The sequence below is a fragment of the Lepeophtheirus salmonis genome, chromosome 13, assembly GCF_016086655.4.
Source record: "Lepeophtheirus salmonis chromosome 13, UVic_Lsal_1.4, whole genome shotgun sequence".
In the NCBI taxonomy this organism is placed as follows: Eukaryota; Metazoa; Arthropoda; class Copepoda; order Siphonostomatoida; family Caligidae; genus Lepeophtheirus; species Lepeophtheirus salmonis.
The window spans coordinates 22,846,922-22,867,685 of NC_052143.2; the positions used below are offsets into that span (position 1 = coordinate 22,846,922).

The 20,764-nt window shown below is 34.1% G+C and overlaps 1 protein-coding gene across 1 annotated transcript; it reads right to left on the reverse strand.

Moving 5' to 3' along the window:
- Window positions 1-427: 427 nt before the first annotated feature.
- LOC121127728 (cathepsin B-like) lies at window positions 428-1,448 on the reverse strand. Its single transcript, XM_040723210.2, has one exon. It carries the CDS (start codon window positions 1,303-1,305, stop codon window positions 493-495), a length of 813 nt encoding a protein of 270 aa, XP_040579144.2. The 5' UTR covers window positions 1,306-1,448; the 3' UTR covers window positions 428-492.
- Between the last annotated feature and the right edge of the window lie 19,316 nt (window positions 1,449-20,764).

Sequence of the window (20,764 nt, forward strand, 5' to 3'; positions counted from 1 at the left end):
ACTTTGGCGTTTTATATATGTAGGAATAAGTTGCAAGATTTAATTTAAGTTCAATAAGCTAACACAAGCCCATATAAGAACACAGATAAGTATAAGTAAAGAAAGATTAATTTTAGAAAATTAAATATTTCTGCATCCAACATTAACATTTTCCCCTATATCTGTCGTTTTCAAAAACCAAATTAAGCATGACTAAGATCAATCGTTGGTATTATTTCTTTGAGAAATTAAATGAATTTGAATTTATGAAATTATAGCCTTACAATATACTTCTTTATTAATTAATTGGCGGTACTATCCAGCATTGCCCGGAGTAATAAGGCATCGACTAACATACAAACTCAAACTTTGCTTTAATAATATGTATGAAAGCTCCCCAACAAATCCTCAGTGATACAATATAATTTAAATGAAAAATGAAGGTATATGGAAGTCACGATTTGAATTTATTTGCAATCAATTATAAATGTTTTTAACCATAACAATTTTGTTTTATATGGGTAGACCGGCAACCACATCTTTTTCTATATCACATTCATTCTTCCCTCGAAGAATTTTAAAGTAGCCTTTATCTCCCCAATCGCTATTCCATGAATTTGCAACTAACCAATATGGAACTCCTTTCTCTTCACCCCAACCAAGGATTTTAATGGCATGACCACCCAGCATCTCTCCCTTAACATACTTATAAACACCACTCTTATAACTCAAAAAATCTTCGTAAACCGTAAATGAAGCTTCAACGGGTCCATGAGCGAATATTTCCTTTTGAATACTATTGACATCTGAGTGGACTGAGTAAACTTTTTTACCAAACGACTTATCCTTCTTGTAACTCACTGGATATGATTTTTGACAGGAGTGAACGCAATTAGGTGTATCTCCTGATTCAGTGCATGGTGGCCTCGTTCCATTAATATGATGTTCGCAAGGAGGAATGGAATATGATTGACAGCCTGTCTCAGTCTTGTACAAATCCCCGGAGACAAGTCCAGTATCTTTCCAAAATATCCAAGCATCTTCTATAAATCCACCAAGGCATCCCAATCCACAATCCTCGCAACATGCAAGTAAATTTTCTGAGGAAACATTAACCGATTTTCCATTATGAATGCAAATACGATCTGACATAGCTTCCACTGCTCCAAAGGCCCAACAGGATCCACAGCCTCCTTGATCTCTAATCAATGAAATTGAGGGGCAATTCTTCCACTGCTGTCTTGCATCAAATTCCTTGGGAAGGAGAACATCGTTAGGGATTCTAAGAACTTCGAGGGTACTTTCATTTTTCATCTTTGTACCCATTAATCCTTTGATGTATTTTAAAGGTGTTTTTGCATGAAAATTTTGTCCGGCATTCCATGTGGTAGATACTTTGTTTATTTCATCTATAAATTCATAAGACAAAAAGTTTAGATTTTCCTCACTATATACGAAAGAGACACTCAAGATTAAAAGAGTAGTTAGGAGAAGAAGACCCTTCATTTTTAGAGCAGTAATTAAGGAATATTGTTATCCAAACTTTGCTTAAATACATGATTATGTGTTTATCAAGATTAGCAATTTTTTTAAAGCATTCAAAGATAAGCATTTTTACAGAGAGAAATTCAAGAATCTATTTATTTTTCTGAAATTCTTATCATTTATAAATATAATAAAATCATGTTTCTTGATTATATTATGTACTCGAACATAATAATTTCCCATCTAATATGTTTAATTTTATATTATACAATCTGCATAATTGAATGAGATTATCACCATTGGCACGAGTTATACCATCAAGTCTCTATATTCTATTTGACTTACACATGTGTAATCTAAAACTACTCTGAAATATCGATAAGAAGTTATTAATTATTTAGAAATGGGGAACTCGATTTAATATAAGGAACTTCTTACTGTACTGTTGAAATTTTGCATTAAGTTTGCTATTTTTTCCCAATTTATAATTAAGAGTGCAATATTTGAGAGATTTTAGTTCCCTTAATACAAAACCAATATTATATATGTTCTGTACCGTGAACAGACTTTTAGCCGATTGATACTAGTGTAGCTATCATTGGATGCGCTTTCTTGTGTCGCTCTCATTTAAATTTAGTAAACGTTGGGGATTATTACACATTTTTTAAATCGCCATCATAGCTGTTTATGAAATCAGAACACATCTGTATAAGTGTATAAGCTATCGGTGCCTACATCCTCAGGTAGAAAAAATGTGATTTAGCAAACTAGATATATTCTGATATATCTGTGGATACTTCACTTTATCACCACAAAGACGGAACATAATTCCCTTCATTAAAAGTGTGTAACTTGCTTATTTTAAAGTACCGCTTGGAGAACAAGACAAAAAATGGGTACCTCACATAGTATGCACGGCTTAGACACTCAGTCTCCATGAAAGATGAGTATAGAAACATCAAAATATTACTTGCACGATTTAAATACCGCAATCACAAGTAGTTAATCTTTGTGTATTTAAAAAAGTGAACTTACTTTTGCCTCAACAAGGAGGTTACACAAAATACCCTTGTTTCTTTTGCTACTTGGAAAAAAAGAGCTGACAAGGATCACTGGGTTCGAATGGAATAAAAAAAAAACCTTTTAATCAACCTATAGTTCAAAAACCTCCTGTGATAACTAATAACTAGTGATGTATTGAAATCAGTTGCCAATATGCAAATAAAACCATTTAAAACAAAAATAATTTATTATGCTTCTCTCGTAAATTAAAGATTTTTAGTATGTGTTGTACTATTTTTTTATCGTCCCGTTGTTCAAATAACTTGATATGATATGCAAAAACTAATCATAGATTGGCAATCAGTAGCCAAAATGCAGCTAGATTCAATAAAAAACCATGCAAGAAAAATTGCCAGTGTTATTCATCCTAGACGTGAAATATGTCTTCAACTTGCTTGGTTCCTTGTTGCCATGCTGGTAAAACATCTGGTCGATGATATTAAAATGAATTATGTTGCATAAATTTCCAACATCAAATATGGAATTTAGCTATTCCAATAAATTAGATAACTGTTAAAAAATTATACATATTTATTTTAATGATATATGAGGAGTTTTTATATACATTTTATTATTGTCTAAATAAGTAGTAAATCCGTTGATAGCTCTAAAAAAGATGTTAGCTTTTTTCATTTTAAACTTGAAGATTTTGAAGCAGAAACTCACTTAACATATGGAGAACTAAGAAAAATGTATCTTAAGATGTTAAGCAATCTATGAATTGGTAATGTGGATATATGATATATGTAATAAATATAATTTAATTTAAATTTTCTTTTGCAGAAAAATGTATTTTCATTAGTTAACTATCATTGTATAAACACCCACAGTTATATGGGGTTCGAATGTAGTACGAATCCTTGACGTTGTATTACATTAAATTAATTAAATAAAAAACAAACACGACAGCAATCCTATGTAATGGAAAAAGTGTTATTCACTTCTCTGTTATCAATTAATTGTCATGTATTTTTTTTCCTAGTTTTCTCCTGTTCTTTTATGGCACGACCTTTGAGTGCCTCCCCGAATTTTCTAAGAGCTTCACTTCACAACAGTCAACAGTTTCTTCTTCAGACACATTATGGATGATAACGATGTGAAAATCATGGCTTTTGCTTGATGTTATGCATGTTCAATAATCTATGATTATTTTCCAATATGAGAATACATCATGCCAAATGATAATTATTAATCGATATCAGAGAAGTGATAATCAATTCTTGTATATTGTTTAATTTATTTAAAGTACTACAACGGTAAATACATTATCAAAATAAATGGAATAAAAATATACTATCATATATGAATAAAGTAAATATCATTTTTCTGTCAAATGTTTTAAATGGAACTTCGACGAAATTTCCCTTAGACAAATCTACGGCAAAAAAAAATCTGCAATTATCCTATATAGTGTACGAAGGATTACCCAAAATTATATTACAATTATAGTAACTCATTTACCGATCTGTCCCATCTACAGATGGATGTAACTCATCTCAGAATATGTTGATAGTTTTCCTATCAGAGATGGCGACAATAGAATAACCCTCAACATTTCACTAGTTGCACCCCGAGCACGCAGAATGACTGCATTCTTTTTCCACTAGACAGAAAGGGACATTTTCATGTTCCAAAGTTCGGATATCAAAGATATTGTTAACAGAAGAAGAACAAATCGGGGAGTGATAGGGCTTAGTTTTTGGATTTTTTTCTTCAAAAAAATACTAAGATTAAATTTTTTGGAAATAAATTTCAAATATTCAACTTTTAAAAAAAAAATCCAAAATCAACAACTATTCACAAAATAAATAAAAATTTGAAAAAAAAAAATAAAAAATAGGCAAAATCCGTAGCTATACTTAAAAAAATTAAATTTTATGCAGAAAAACTTCAAAAATCTATAACTATTCCCAAAATATTAATTTTTTTAGAAAAAAAATTGAAAAAATTAAATATTTTGGAGAAAAACTTCAAAAATCTATAGCTATTTGCAAAAAATTAATTTTTGTAGAAAAAAATTTGGAAAGTTAAATTTTTGGAAAAAAAATTTAAAAAATTAAATTAAATTTCAAATATGACACATTTCAAGAAAAAAATAATCTAGCCATAAAGATAAAAAATCATTAAAACTCTTTTTAATGATGAAAAACACTTTTACATAAGTTTTATTGATCCTAATTTTAATTTGGGGATCGTTTTAAGGGTAAAAAATGACTCTGAACGATAATATTTCGGAATTATTATAATCCCAGATATTTCAAAATTCAGATGACAGAGAGAAAAATTAAGATTAAGTTTTGAATTCTGCGTTGAAAGATAAATTTGATTATTATCTTCAATTCATTTGTACAAAATATCCCCCTCCCTAATTGTTCTGTTAAATAACCATTTACCAACGGCGTTCACAATGGGTGGGCTGGAGGGTGTGTAGCCACCTCCCCCCAACACACAAAAACAAATGGAATTTTGTTTTTTACCTGAATTTTTTTGGTAATTATGAAAACATTTTAAGGGAAACAAGGGGTTATTTTTTTTTTTTTTAGAAAGATTGATTTCCTTAAAAAAAGGTAATTCTGGATAACTATGCAGCAGAGCAAAAAATTTAATATTTGTAATTTTTTGTGAATAACTATGGATTTTTGAATAATTATGAATTTTGAAATTTTTTTCCGAGAAATTTAATATTTGAAATTTAATTTTCTGTGTGTAGCTGTGGATTCTTGATTTTTGTTTTTCCAAAAATTTATTTTTTTTGTACATAGAAATAGATTTTTTTCAAATTTAATATTTAAAATTTTGTTTCAAAATATTTAATTTTTTTTTGTAAATAGAAAATAGATTTTTTTGCAATTTAATATTTAAAATTTTGTTTGAAAATATTTAATTTTATGTTTATACCGGGTGCTTTTCATTTAAAAAAATTTAAAATATCTAATAATTGCCATTTATTTTTTAGTATCAGTAGTGGATTTTTGTAATTTTATTCCCAAAAATTTATTTTTTTTAAATAACTATAGCTTTTTAAATTTTTTTAATATTTGTAATTTAATTTTTTAACTTTTGTGAATACCTATGGATTTTAGAATGTTTTTATTTTTTTTTCAAAAGAATTGTGTTTACATATTATGTGTTAAGCTGAGTAATATTGACTGTGGTTTGTTATTTTAATTTGATACTTGACTCGCAATTGGGTCCCAAAGACGAATTAATGACTTTGAAGCACTTTTGAATTGATTAACACATTTATTGAAAAAGTTGAAAGTGAAGACTTGGATTCCAGCAAGTAATTAAAAACTTGAGAATTGACTTAATCTCAAAACAAAGATTTAAATAGCCTCGAAAGCTGTGACAGGACTAGAAAACATTTTAATCAAAATAATTTCAATATTTTACTCGGTATAATGGTATTCTTCAAAATACCTTTTATAGAGTAAAAAAGGAAATTGAGTAAGAACAAGTAGCAAAATATTAGCAATCTACAATCTTTGTTATTCAAAACTGCTTGTCATCATTAATTTTGAATTGGAAGAACTAATTTAGAATTGAAATAAAGAAAAGCCTAAAAGTAACAAACTAATATTTATACAGGGTGAGGACTCACAACTCAAAATCAACTTCGAGGCCATCTAGCCTCAGTTCTAAAAGTCTGAAAATTTTGTATTGGTACTGTTCTAAAGAAATATCAAAAAGCTACAATTTGATGTTTGTTTTGTTATTTTTGCAATCAAAAATATAAGAGCAGCAAGCAAAACAGCAGAATGTATCGATCTCCTTCGCGAACAAGTCGACAAGTGGACGCTGTTCTGAACAGAAGAAATGATAGTTTCTTTACTGAATTAGGAACTCATTTCGAGGTAACTTTCATTGCCAAACCTCCAGCTGATGTCCCTTTCCTCAGCTTGGTGGTGTCCGACGGCAGCAAGATCCCTCCCTACTTCTTCAATGCCAACGACAAAGTCAACAAAGACAGCTTCTACAAAGTCCTCGGCTACCATGGCTTGCCATGGTTGAAGAGCAAGTTCCCCAAGAACAACTATGTGATTACCCAAGACGGCGGTACGGCACACACATCCAAGGAGGAGCAGTACTTCTACAGGGAGAACATGGTTTCCTTTTGGCCGGCAGACTTCTGGACTTGGTCCTCACCCAACATGAACACCTTGGACTTTGCTGTTTAGTGTATCTCGAAGGGCACGGCAAACAAGACTCCTCAATCGAATGTCTATACCCTAAAGGCCGTGATCACAGAGGAGTGCAACAGACCCTCAGACTTCATCAAGGCCAGCTGTTCTTCTGTTCGTCTCTGTAATGAAGCCATCATTCAGAATGGAGAGAGACCTACTGAATCACAAGTGTAGATAGTTGTTAAATTGCCAACTTTTGCTTGAACAGTTTGCCATAAAAATGGCACAAAATAAAAATATCGAAATGCCAAAACAGCAATGAAATTTTCTCATTTTTGAGGAAATTCCCTGCAGATTGTAAAAATGAATCTGAGGATTTCAAATAGACTCAATCAAAATATTTAAGGACTTGGGCTTGTCTGTCAAGCAGGAGCATTGCTAGCTTTCATCATTTTGGCGTGTTATCCCAACGTCCCAATAACGTTATCTAAATAGGTTCGTTTTATTTGTATATGATAAACATTTTAAGGGGGTTGCTTGAGCCCTCCTTAAAAGAGATTAAAAATACCCCTGGCGAAAAGATTTGAATCTAAATATCAAAGACATCCGACTATAGTTGGTTTTCAATGAGAGACTTTACTCCACCTCTTTTGATATTTTAAAGTAGGCATTAAATATGATTATGAAGTGTTCATGAAACATACCGATAAATTTAAAAATCAAACAACACATTATTTTAAACAAATGTAGAATCTACCCACATGAGTATTCAGCAATAAATATACTTACTTTTAAGCTAGGAATTTCTAAAGCCTTCTATTTTTCATAAAGTTGTAATTAAATATTTATCGTAGATAACTAAAACATTACTTCATTATTCAAAAGAATGTTTTAAGTCGCTCATCTGAAGTTCTTAAGTTAATTCGGAAGGAACTGCAAATAAATTTAAATTTGACACCACAATTTTTTTTAACAAAATTGTAGAAGAATTTAAAAAAAATTAAGTCTCAAAAAGCAGTGGTGCAGGAACCACAGGATAACGGGTTTAAATATTGTAATATTATAAGTGTAGGGTTGCAAATTCCGTGAATATTCAAACATGCAAACTTTCCAATGGGATTTTGGGAAATTAACGTAAATTTCTAAAGATTAGCAGGATATTAAGGAATTAATGGGAATGTTCGACTAAAAACAGTATGAAACTGGATATTTTCAATTTGAAGGCTAGATACATAAATATTATAGGTAAAAAATATCTTTTCTAACATATTAGTATATAAAACAAATAAATTGACCTAAAAATTATAAACAATGTCACTAAAAAGTCACTAAAAGTGTAGATAGTATTCGTTTAACACGATTGAAGGTTCGTTTGATCAAGAATTACTGTACATTATTCCTTTATATTTTAAAATAAAGTGCCTACGACTCTCAAATAGGAACGGAACAAAATATTAAGAATTTTTCAAATGATATTTTTTGATTTTTGAGAAAAGTATTACTAACTTTAATGTATAAAAAAGTCTTTTGGTTGAGTAACGTAAATGGAAATTCAAAAACTAATAAATAAATCGAATTATTTAAATAAAAATCGTCCCCTCAAGTTGTGGGCCTTGAATGTTAGCCCCACTGTCCTTTGACATGCCAATACTATGTATCTATATACATATATTGATTGAAGAAAATTAAAAGCTTTTTTACCATGTTCCGCAGACCATAACGTTTTTTATCAGAGGTAGCACCAAAAAACAAAGATTTATCGGGTTAAAGTTAAAATTAAAGTAACTGTTCGTAGAAAATTATCTCTATCTAGAATTATTATTCATATCTTAAATGCGAACATTTGTGTGTGTCTGGGATTCACAGTCAAACTAATTAATGAAATTTGCTGAAATTTTTCATATAGGTTTTTTACAGCTCAAAAGAGGGTTCCGGTAAAAATTATTTTGGCTTTCAAGGCCATGGCAACAAATAGCCCTTTTCTAAAAACGATTTTAGACTAACAAACGACTACTCATATCGAAGAAAAAATACTTCAAAATTCTAAGAATTAGTTTTACTACATGTTGGTATGTATATATGAGGACTTTTTTTAAATGAGATTATAAGGTTTAGAGAATAAAAAGAGAACAGAATAAAACAGAGATTATGTAAATATAACGGAAATTAGGGAACTGAACGCTACAATCCCATTTTTAGTACTCGACACGTGAATTTATTTTAAACGTTGAACACTACAAATGGGATTGTAGCGTTCAGTTCCCTAATTTCCTTTACATTTACTCTTAAATTAATAATCACTAGCACGATCATTGGTTTCACTAAAAAAAAATTGTGTCCTTCAAGGATACCTTCACAACTTCTTTCGAAATTTTCTCTAAAATTAACGGTTGTCATGAATGTAACACATGTAATTTAGAATTCTTAAATATATATTTCAAGCTTTTTTACACATTTTTGTTAGCAATCAGGGAAAAAACTGGATTTGTGTTGAATATAGTGAAAATAATAATTTTCTTATCCAAAAATTGTCCAAATCAATAATTTTCTTATCCAAAAATTGTCCAAATCAATAATTTTCTTATCCAAAAATTGTCCAAATCAATAATTTTTTATCCAAAAATTGTCCAAATCTAAAAAAAATATATTTCACATCGGGTCGGATCTTATTTTAGCTTTTGTTATAGTGAGTATGGCTGGTTGTCCAAAATAAAAACTAAGAAGTTGCGAGCAATCCATTTTTGCAAGTATATTTATCTCGTTTTACATAGTGTATGACTTTTACCTGTAGCATGGTTCTCATTGACTGCTCAGGATTATTCAACGTCATTTTCTGGTGCTTCTTAATGAATTCTTGGTCTTGCTTCAGGACAAACCTTACGGAATGTTCTTTTCTAGCAGCCACAACTTCAAAGTCATAATTTGAATCAATCAGCTCACGTTGTTGTTTTTTTTTACTTTATGGAAAAACGATTAATCAATTTTTAAAATATCTTTAATGATTTTTCTCCCATGTCCGGTGATATCCTCGTGAGTACTGCGCGGCTTATCCCTTCCAAGTGAGTCCAAACTACTGGGGTACTGGCAACAGACTGACAAAATCTCCATTTTAATTAGATCATTTGGTAAAAGGTCAATATTCAAAGTTTTCTTTGAAATATGAGCTGCCAAACTCACGACTCAAATAACCTCTGCAAACTTTTTATAACTCAGCGAATTAAAAAAAGATACCTGATTGTCTGATATAATTTTATTTAACATGAAGTAGGCTTATGTCAAATTTGAGTAATTTAAATATTCTCCGTCTGCACCTTTGAAAGCAAGGCTATATCTGGTCCATTTATATTGTTTGTTTTTTCAGTAAAGTAGTTGAACGCTTAACTGGAACGAATGCTTTGAAGGGGTGTAATAAACTTTATTTTCTGGACTTTGGCTAGGAACAAATGCGTATAAATTTTACTTATGAAATGAGTGTATTTTAAAATCTTTATTATTAATCAACAATACATGTAGAATCATGATTTCAAATTATTAATACTATGTATATGTAAATAAAAGAACCAACGCTAATTTGTTAGTTCACTTGATAAAATTCTAGAAACCACAGTTTGTTTAGATAGTTCCAAATTCGTTCCGAACTATGAATATTCCTAAAATAAAAACTTATAATCAACTGTATAATTTTATTTCAACTGGCTTTTACAGGGCTCCCTAGATAAATCCGGACAAAATGCAATTGATAATAAAACTGGTATCCCTGCACTGAGCTCACATAAGATTGTCTCAATTAAGAGATTGCAGTCTTGTTTATATTGTATATTTTCCCAATTTTTTATCAAAATAGACACTTAGGCTCATGGAGCAAACCAAAAGATCAAGTCATCGAACTCGCTCTTGTAGGCCATGGAGCAGTAGCTATCATCAAGTTCACGTGATACGCCAGAAGTATTGTCTACGACATCTAAACCAGGTTTAAAAATCACGAAAAGTAGGAAAAGTCCCCACATAGTACCAGAAGTGATCGTAAAGTCACTCTTCGTCTTCTGGTAGATCTGAAGAGGACCGTAACCGCTGATCCATCATTGAATCAGGTAACACTTGCCTGGAGGAAGGGTGTGGTTCGTAGCAACATCTTAAAGGGATTGGGGGGAGCTTGGTATGACTTCCTTACAAGTTTTCTATGCGTCACCTGTTAAATGAAACAGGTCAGATTGGTCCACTGCAAGACTCTGCTCTCTAGGCTCAAGACGTCCAATGCAGGTCACATGTCATTTTCTCAGATGTAAAAATATTCACTATTGAACGCCAAAGGAACTCTCAAAATGACAGATGGCTCTCCACGTCTAAGGACAATGTCCTCTATGTGTATAAGTCCAAGAACTACAGCTCCATCATGGTCTTGGGGTTCATCACCAGCACCGGGAAGGGCATGCCACCATTCTTCTTAAAGAAGGGAGAACAGGTCAATTCTTATGTGTATGTGGAGTGCTGGAGATCCACTGTGCTTCCGTAGGTGTAAGAAAACGTCCCTGAGCCCTGCGTGTGGCAACAGGACTCTGCTACCTTGCTACCTACCACACGTCCAAGATCAGCCCAGAGTTCATCAGAATCAAATTTTACGATTTCTGCCTCCCCCCCCAGGGCTGGCCCTCTTACTCTGCCTATTGCAATCTGTTGGATTACTTCTTCTAGGGAAAGTTGGAGAGGGAGTTATGGTCAAACCACTACAACAGCGTGAACAGCCTGAAGGCAACCATAAAGAAGGAGTGGGCGAGGATCTCGGCTGCAGATGTGGAGAATGCATGCAAGAGCTTCTGGGTCAGGATCAAGAAAGTGATTGCCGCTGAAGGCAGTCACATTATATAAAATAATACATTAATATCAAACAAATTATTGTTGTTTTATTGCGTATATCTCTATTTATCTCAAATTTTAGAAATACACTTTTGAATTTTGTCCGGATTTATCTCGGCAACCTTGTACAATAGAGTATACCTAGCTTAGACATTGAAAGGAATCCGAACGGTGTACATGGGAGAAAAACGATTCAGGTGAAAAAAATATGAACTGCTTTCATTTTCTTATTGTCCATAAGAAGTTGATTTTTGAATATTTTTCCGAAGATGTAGTTTATTGACCAGTTGCAGGGACATTGTTATTGTTCAAGTTGAGAGGCTTGCATTTGGCTGAAGAAATCATTTGCATACATCACAAGATGAATAAACAGAATGTATTTATAAAACTCTATTGAGATATTTTTTGCATCAATAACCCTTTATTTCTTTAACTATTTAAACCACAATGGCCATGAGAGTACTTACTTGATGTTTTAGGGTACATCATTTGGATTTTAACTTATGGATCTTACTTTTTGTAATTCCACGGTTTTGACTAAAGTATAAGTACATATTTATTCTAAGTAGTCTGTTTGTATTAGAAATAATAGTATACTCAGTATAGGAAAAAATATAAAGGCAACAGTAATGAAGTACAATAATACGATCTTGATATAGCGTACTCTATCATATCAACCGGATAGTATTCAACATATTTATTGCTGCTACCTTGTAATCACATTTGTTTTAATTTGGTGAATCAATTTGTTTGTTTTATGTAATAACTAATAATATGTCATCACCACTGTTTTATTCTAAAGCCCCCCCCCCCAATCGCCCCATTACCGTACAGGGGGAACTATCGTCCACTTCGGGAAACGCTGATGTAGTTGAATAAATAATCGTAGTAATTTACTTACACAACTTACAACATATTGTATACAATTTCGATGTGTATGTCGAAAACCATTCTATCAAAAGCATATGCGAAATAACCAGTCTTTTATTGTATATGTATTAATTTATGTCTTTTATTCATTGTACCTCGAATTATTCCTTGAAGAGTCCCGGAATTTTGCCAATAATATAACAAAATCTAAAGGATCTGTTGACATAGTCAACACAAATTAAATTAAATATTATTTAATAATTTATATGAATAACTATTCTAATAAAAGACTTAAGTTATATATAGGTATATTATGTTATTTACTTTTAACCTTCTATATTTAACAATAAAAGCTTGTAGTAAATTAGTAAGTTATATGGGAGATTCGCCAATTATGAATCCATTGAATATCAATTGAGAAGAAAGTAAAGTTATTGCAGCTCTATTAGTATCAATGGATTAATTAGGAGCAAACTATAAGCGCTTAATTAGAACATAACATAGGATAACATAGGAGTTTTTGAGCAAGAGGCAAAGGTCAAAATGTTTTGATCTAATTTATACACAAAATACGATCTAAACTGTCAATTGGAAATGTTATTGTTTTTATTAATTTATGTTATACAGTTGTTTGTGAATGTTTCAATTGAAAGCATATCTTTCTAATACCAGTTTCTGAATATATATTTTACAATTTTAGCTTATAATTATCAAGAGAATAAGACACATATTTTGATATTCATATTTAGAATATATTTATACATAGAAAATGTCATTTAATAAATTTAAATTTATAATTTTACTGTATCTGAACATGAAAAATACCTAAATAATAATCCAGTGCTGATTATTTTATACATTGGAAAATATTCTTAAACGGTGAATATTGTTCCCAGAACGTTTTAAAACTCTCTTTAGAAGCTCTTTAGACGTACATTTAAATATTTTTATGACAAGTTGATAAAGTCTCTAATAAAGATTATCTGTTCCTATTGCAGTTTCTGATATATGTGACTTAATAAGATTTGGAAAAAGGAAAAGTGTTTCAGTCAACAAAATCTTTTGCAACAATTTGTCGAAAGCCTTTTTGTCAAAAGCAAGATTTTGATAGCGTCAAAATATGATCTCCGATTCATAAAGTAATTTAGACATTCTTCTTTAAGGAGATCGTAGTCCGTCATCACTCATCTTAGAAAAGATGGCATAACTCTTGAAAAGAATTAACGATTCTTCCTTGGAGGGATCCCAGTGAATGAGTGCTAACTTACAAGTAGGACATTTAATTGAATGATTTATTGTACAATGGAACATAAAGATTATGTACATATTTTGCATCTGAAAGAAAATTCACATACTCTCAAGTGTTTTAGTTCAGAGTTCTTGTTTTCATCTGTCTGTTTTTCCTCTGGATAAAATTCTTCAACAGTTGGCATCACATAACTCAAGGTCCATGTATTATACGATATATTTAATACAATAGTTTCATCAAGAGCCGTTACAGTTAGAAGAACTTCCGACAATCTTTTTGCTTCCATGAATTTGAAAGAGATCGATATGCGCTGCTTAATAGTCTACAGGTAGGATTATAACTCAATTCATTGCGTGATCTCACAGCATTGAACCAAATTTGCAAATGATCCTAGCAAAGTTTATATGGTGAGAGGTACGAGAGTTCCATTGAATCCACATGTGAGATCAAAAAACAGATACATTTGATATCACCAATAATGCCAAGAGCGCCTGTTTTTCTTTTTGAAAGTCTTACTTTCATCCAACTTGGAATGAAGAGCTTTCGTATAAATTTTCAAAACCATTAAAAATACTTTCTGCAAAAATGAAAGTTTTTCTTATTTGGTGCCTTTATATACTCTAGAGCCTTCATTGAGCGACTGTTGTGAATATCAATCACTTTATCATGAAGAAGAATAAACTCAGCTGTAGCGAGTGTATCATCTGTTTGAAATTTAGGAATTCCTTGAATGTAACACCATTTTAGGGAACGCCCAACACTTAAGCTTGCAATGCTAAAATAGCATAAGCATCATATGCATAAGTAGTCCCAACCCTTCATTAGCCACCCGAGCATGGTAAAAATCTTGAGGAGTATCGTGGTACCCCCATACTCACTCTCTTACTAATCTCCTTATCAGTAGGTCACACTCCTTTAAATGAGTAAACCTGCATCTTGTGTAGGTGAGTGGGTAATTTAGATGAGGGATGAAATGATGACTTCGACCTATGTATCTGTGGAAGACACAGAGCTTTCTGGTCTGAAGGTTTCTTATACCATCCCTCAACTTGTCAAATACGTTGCAAAGCTGACTTCCAACGGCGAGTAATGGACCCCAAGGTAATTATACGTCTCATTTCCGCTATTGGGGCCATGGTTTGGCCATATTTGACCAGTTTAGTGCCTGCATGAATGAAATAGCTATTTTTTCTGGAGTAATGGTAACTGTAAGTATACGCACTCTTTTTATAGTTTGTGTTAAGACCTACTTCCTTTTATTAAGCCAAGAAAACGTCACATATTTATTGGAGGCTTTTAGTGTCCTCTGCATCTAAGGCCGTGTCGTATTACTAGTGAAGAACGGCTCAAAAAGACACATGCATATATAGACGATGTTACTGTCTGCGGAAGTAATCAAGAAGAACATGATGATAATTTGAAAGCTTTTCTATTAGCTTTAAATAAGTACTCATTGACACTAAATCGTGAAAAGTCTGTCTTTTCAGCAAAATCAATAATGCTTCTGGGTTGTTTTGTTGAGGAAGGAACCATCAACCCAGTCCCTAATAGGATTTTGGTCTCTAAGAAATGCAAATTCCAAAAGAAAAATCCCCTTTGTAACGAGTTTTGGGAATATTTTCATACTACACAAAATGGACAGCTAGGTAATCCGATAAGATCCAGCCCCTCATCAATGCCCAAACTTTCCCTCTGTCTGAGGAAGAGGTTGCTCTTTTTGAAATGATTAAAAGAAAATATCGAATTTGGTCATCGGGGCTACAGATACTACTAAGAGCCCTTCTGTAGAAACTGACCCCTCTAATTACGCCATCAGAGGTACCCCGCCCAAGAAAGAAGACCCGATGCTTTCTTCTCCCGCATACTCTCTACTGCCGAACAAAGACACTCATCTATAGAAAAAGAAGAATACACCATCGTAGTAGCTCTCAAAAAGTGGAGGCATTTTCTATTCTTTTAACTCATCACCGACCAACAAAGTATTTCTTTTATGTTCGATCAACACCACACTAATAAAATCAAGAAGGAAAAGATATTGAGATGGAGATTAGAATTATCTTGTTTCTACTACGAAATTATCCGCCAAGCCAGAAGAAAAACTTAGTTGCTGACAACCTTTCTAGAATATGTGGTTCTATCATACTTAATCAAGACAGTCTGAAAATTCTACATCAAAATCTATGCGACCCCATTATCAATAAATTGGCTCATTTCTTAAGAGCCAAAAACCTTACATACTCAATCAAAGATATAAACAAAATTACTCAAAACTGCTTACAATGACAGGAGCTCAATCCTAAATTTGATCAAAATCAAGCAGGTACTTTAATCAAAGCTACCCAACTTTTCGCAACCCTAGCTATTGATTTTAAGGATCCGTTACCCTGCTCAAACAAAAACAAGTATATGCTCACTATTATTGAAGAATACTCCCGTTTCCCTTTTGCTTACCCCTGCACGGATCTCTCAACCTCTGAGATAATAAAGTGTCTTGGTGATCTGTTTTCAGTATTTGGATTACCGTCTTACATTCATTTTGATAGAGGAACATCTTGCATGTCTATGGAGCTCAAATATTTCCTCATCCAAAAAGGCATCGCCACAAGGAGGATAACACCTTACAATCCCAAAGGAAATGGACAAGTGAAACGTTATAATGGTATGACATGGAAAGCCGTATCTTTCGTGTTAAAGGCAAACTTACTCAATACCAATCCATAGAAGAAAGTGCTACCAAAAGTGTTACACTCAATTAGGCCTCTTTTATACACTGCCCCAAATTGTAGCCCTCACGAACGACTCTTGAGTTTTAATAAAAAAACCTCTAATGGACTGGCTCTGCCCTTTTTGTTAATGAATCCAGGACGAGGACAAAGGAAACAACACGTAAGACTTAGTAAATATAGACCTCTGGCGGACGAGGTAGAATTGATATCTACAAATCCCGAGTATCCTCATATCCGTCTACCGAGCTGTGTTAAAACTAATGTTTCACTCAATAGTCTAGCTCCAAAAATTTTTTAGAGATGTTGAAAAGACAGTAGATAATGCTAATGGAGAAAGTTTATGGGGTGTATTACAGTTCACTTAATTAAAATAATAATACTATTATATCTCGTCGCCTAGATTAAGTGGCAGTAAAGGAAACACTAGGCAAGAGATAAAAATAAAAGGTGACTATTTTCTTTTGAGCTCTACAAGACACTAGTTTTAACACAAACGTGTACCTACACAAAAAGGTAAAACAATAAAAGGTAGATTACTAAAAGGATTGCATTAATACATCAGGTAAACACGGGTTTAGATTTTCCAGTCATTTAATTAAAATACACGACATCAGCCCCCAATTAACGAGACCGTCGAGGGCGAAGCTGATTCACATGGGAAGTAAGTTCGCTGTTGCCTACTTTGGCAAACCAAACAGATTTTCCCAGTCGTCGAACCTTTCGACCAGTGATCCATTTAGGGAGTCGCTTTCCAAACATTTAGCCCATACATCCATATGTAGTAATCATTTTTTCAGTCTGCTTCAATCCATTTGGAATCTGCATCCATCATAACCAAAATTAACCGACCTTTAGTTTGGGCGTAGTCGATATTTGCTCTTTGCCACTCAGAGGCCAGAGGGTAAGGAGCAAACACGGACAGATGATTTGAGCTGAGTTCTTGGCACACTTTGCATGCCTGGAAAAAGTCCACAATACCTTTGTATATTACTGGGCACCACTAGCATTGCGTACTACAGTTTTCATTTTCACCATTACACAGTGATTCAGGTGAAGCAAGTCTAGGTACATTATACAGAGTCACTTTGGTGCCACGAGTCTTATGCCCCAGAACAACAGACCGTTCTGATCCCCTTTACCACCCGCCCGTATTGTCGCCTCTGGAGAACTCATCATCAGTACATCGGTGTGGTCTTTCACTTGTATAGGCTCAATAAGGGAACGTGACAACGCATCTGCTTTTGAACTATCCACCCCCCTTTACATTTTCAATCATGTCGTCGAATGACGATAAGGTCATCACGCATAACTCGACAGTCTCACGGACACGACGCTAGGAAGTTCCTTCCTTGGATCCAGTATCAATTTTAACGGTTTACTGTCTGCTCTAATGGTGAATTTTCGTCCCGGGGATACCGTTCAAACTTCTTGAGACCATCTATAATGCCAGTTTTAATATGATTAAAACTGACCTCTATCTCCTTTGTCCACTCAAAGGCTGCACCTTTCCTCGACAACTCATGAAGTGGAGCTACCTCAGTAGAGAGATTGGGAACCTAGTAAGCGACGTATTGAACCATATCCAGGGAGGACTTGACTTCCATACATGATGACAGTACAGGGAAGTTCAAGACAGGACGAATAAGTTCTGGATCCAGCGACCTGCCTTGCTTTAACACCATAAAAGACAAATACGTCTGTGCATTTTTCAGTATGCTACACTTCTGTGCTTTCAAACGACCACCAGCCTTGGCAATCCGACGATGCACTTCCTCCAACGTCTTAATTTGTTCATATATTGACTTTGAAAAGATGCGGACGTCATCATTGTAGACCTTCACTCCTGAGATTCTCTCAAAAAGCTTCTCTTGCGTGCTCTACACAATAGCATGAGCCGATGCTAGTACATATGGTAGGACACCCCTAATGGGGTGTTAATAACCAAACATCTCTTTGACTCATTGTCCAATGTGTACTGCTCATAGCAGTGGGCGAAGTACAACTTCGAAAAATAGCCAGACCCGGCGAGATTCGCAATTAAGGGTGATAGATATAAATGCATATCCACAATGGGAGAGATCGTGTATGTGAAGTCAGCACAAATCAGCACTTTGCCATTAGCTTCAACAAAGCTACTATAGGAGACTACAACTCACTAAGTGTCCCCCTATCCACCATGTCCCGAAGTTTATCATCCACGTGCTCATGCAGGGCTAGAGGTACGGGCGCTTACGTATGTAACGCGGGGTGTGTTCTTGTTAAGGTGGACTCCTACCCTCATGTGTTTCATATGAGAACACGATTCTTCATAATTAGCCTTAAACTTCTTTCTTAGATACTCCACTCTTTCCATGTCTTCTTGTAGGGCACGCCATACATTAGGGTGGTTGGGTAAACTAACAAAATGAAGCCTCAGGCAGTCACGAACCCCCAGTATTGGTTGACCCACCTCTGTAGTCACGAAGCGTCTCACCATGGGATTTGCACCATCAGTTGACATGCTAAGGTAGATAGAGCCAATAGTGTTGATATCTCCATCCAAAATATCTGAATAGGGCCTGTATTTTCCTCCAATTTTCATCCAGTAACGTATTGACTCGGAAGAATGTTTACATATGACCCCAGATCCAGTAAAAACTTGATCCTTTGACCATTAACATAGAAATGTGCATACACCCTCTGATCCACTACCTTTGATACTTGGAATGAGGTAGATGACGCTGACGACCTCGGGGACTTACAGCAAATGGCAAAGTGACGTGTTTTCCCAGACCGGTTACAGTCACGTCCTGTTGTAGGACACTCGGACATAATAAATACATGGCTACCGTTGCAAAAGCTACACTTACGTTCTTTAGTTATGGAGCTACTACGACAGTAACACACTGTCCTTCGTCTCTTTGGAGTGATTAATTGGAGTTTCTATTGCCCTGATTATTTTAAGTACTTCCTCAAGACTTGAATAATTTTTTAATATATTTTGACGAGGTTTGGGGTTAGAAGTGTTGTTTATGATATTGCCTAAAATGATTTCGTCTTCAATTGACGCAGGAACCCCCTTACATATGAATTCCAGAACTTAGCTTGGCCTCAGAGGCTGGTGATGAAGTCATCCCCTATTACCTGTACAACCTAAACGGCTCAAACATGCCTGACTCAGCAGGACATAAGGACTTCGAAATCAACTTAATTGACGCTTCCCCCTCATCTTCCTCCATATCGGGGGACACGCTGAGGGTCATGAACCATTGTTGCACTCCCGCTCCGGCACAGTGTAACAACAGGGCTTTCTTTTTCGTGGCAGACATTTCTCCAAAAAGTGATACATATATATTAAATTCGTCCATCTTGGACGCCCATCGGTGGACTCCACGAGCGCCACTCATATCGAAGGGTTGAGCTTGGCTTACCACTAGATGTCTCACAAACTGTCGGGGACAGCTCTTCATCATTGATACAGAGTACCATAGGACCAGCGGCCGCAAAATGAAACTCTTTGGGTCACCCCCGCATTGAAACAGGTGGTCTCTAATAATTGTTCCTAATTCGGCCTTTTTCTTTCCTTCCATTTCCTTGACATCCTTCACCAATTCCATGTCCACGCACGCGTCACGGAGCTCACCGAGCTTCAAATTGGGTAAGAGTTATCCCATCCTCGTCGCCACTTCAGGTTTATTACCATTAACTTAATTAGAATAATATTACTATTACGTTTCGTCGCCTAGATGAAGTGGCAGTGAGGAGTAAAGGAGACGCTAGGGAAGGGATAAAGATAAAAGGTGACTATATTCTCTTGGGCTCTACAAGACACTAGTTTTAACACAAACGTGTACATACACAAAAAGGTAAAACAATAAAAGGTAGATTACTATATATTGCTTTAATTCATCAGGTAAGCACGGGTTTAAATTTACAAGTCATTTAATTAAAATACACTACAGTTTAGTACCCCTGGAAAGCCAAATTAACTCACACTTATACCAGGAATCAAATGCAGAAGCTTCTCCCGAACATCTTACTATGCCCTTAATTCCAAATACTAATCCACACCGAAGATCGTCTAAAAAATCCTTAAAGCCTGCTTATTTAACTGACTATGTATGAATCTTTCTTAAGTAGTGGAGAATATGGTGAATTGGAGTCCGGAACCGTCACACAACTGCGTCGTATAGAACAAATACTGGACGTATTTGTTCTGTGATAAATAAGCATTTGTTGTTGTTACCACGCTGGAAAGTATACTACTATCTTTGTTAATAATTGTTAATTAAATAATGTACTCAATTGAGTAAAATAAAACCAACATTTGGTTAATAAACTTCTAGTTATTTTACTACATCCTCATATTGGAATATTACTCTTGAAAAGATATAGGATCTAAACACAAATAAATAAATTATTAAATTTTTTCTAAA

What these genes read in the sequence shown, in the direction of transcription:
- LOC121127728 (XM_040723210.2), bottom strand. Translation starts at nt 1,305, where the DNA reads ATGGGTACAAAGATGAAAAATGAAAGTACCCTCGAAGTTCTTAGAATC.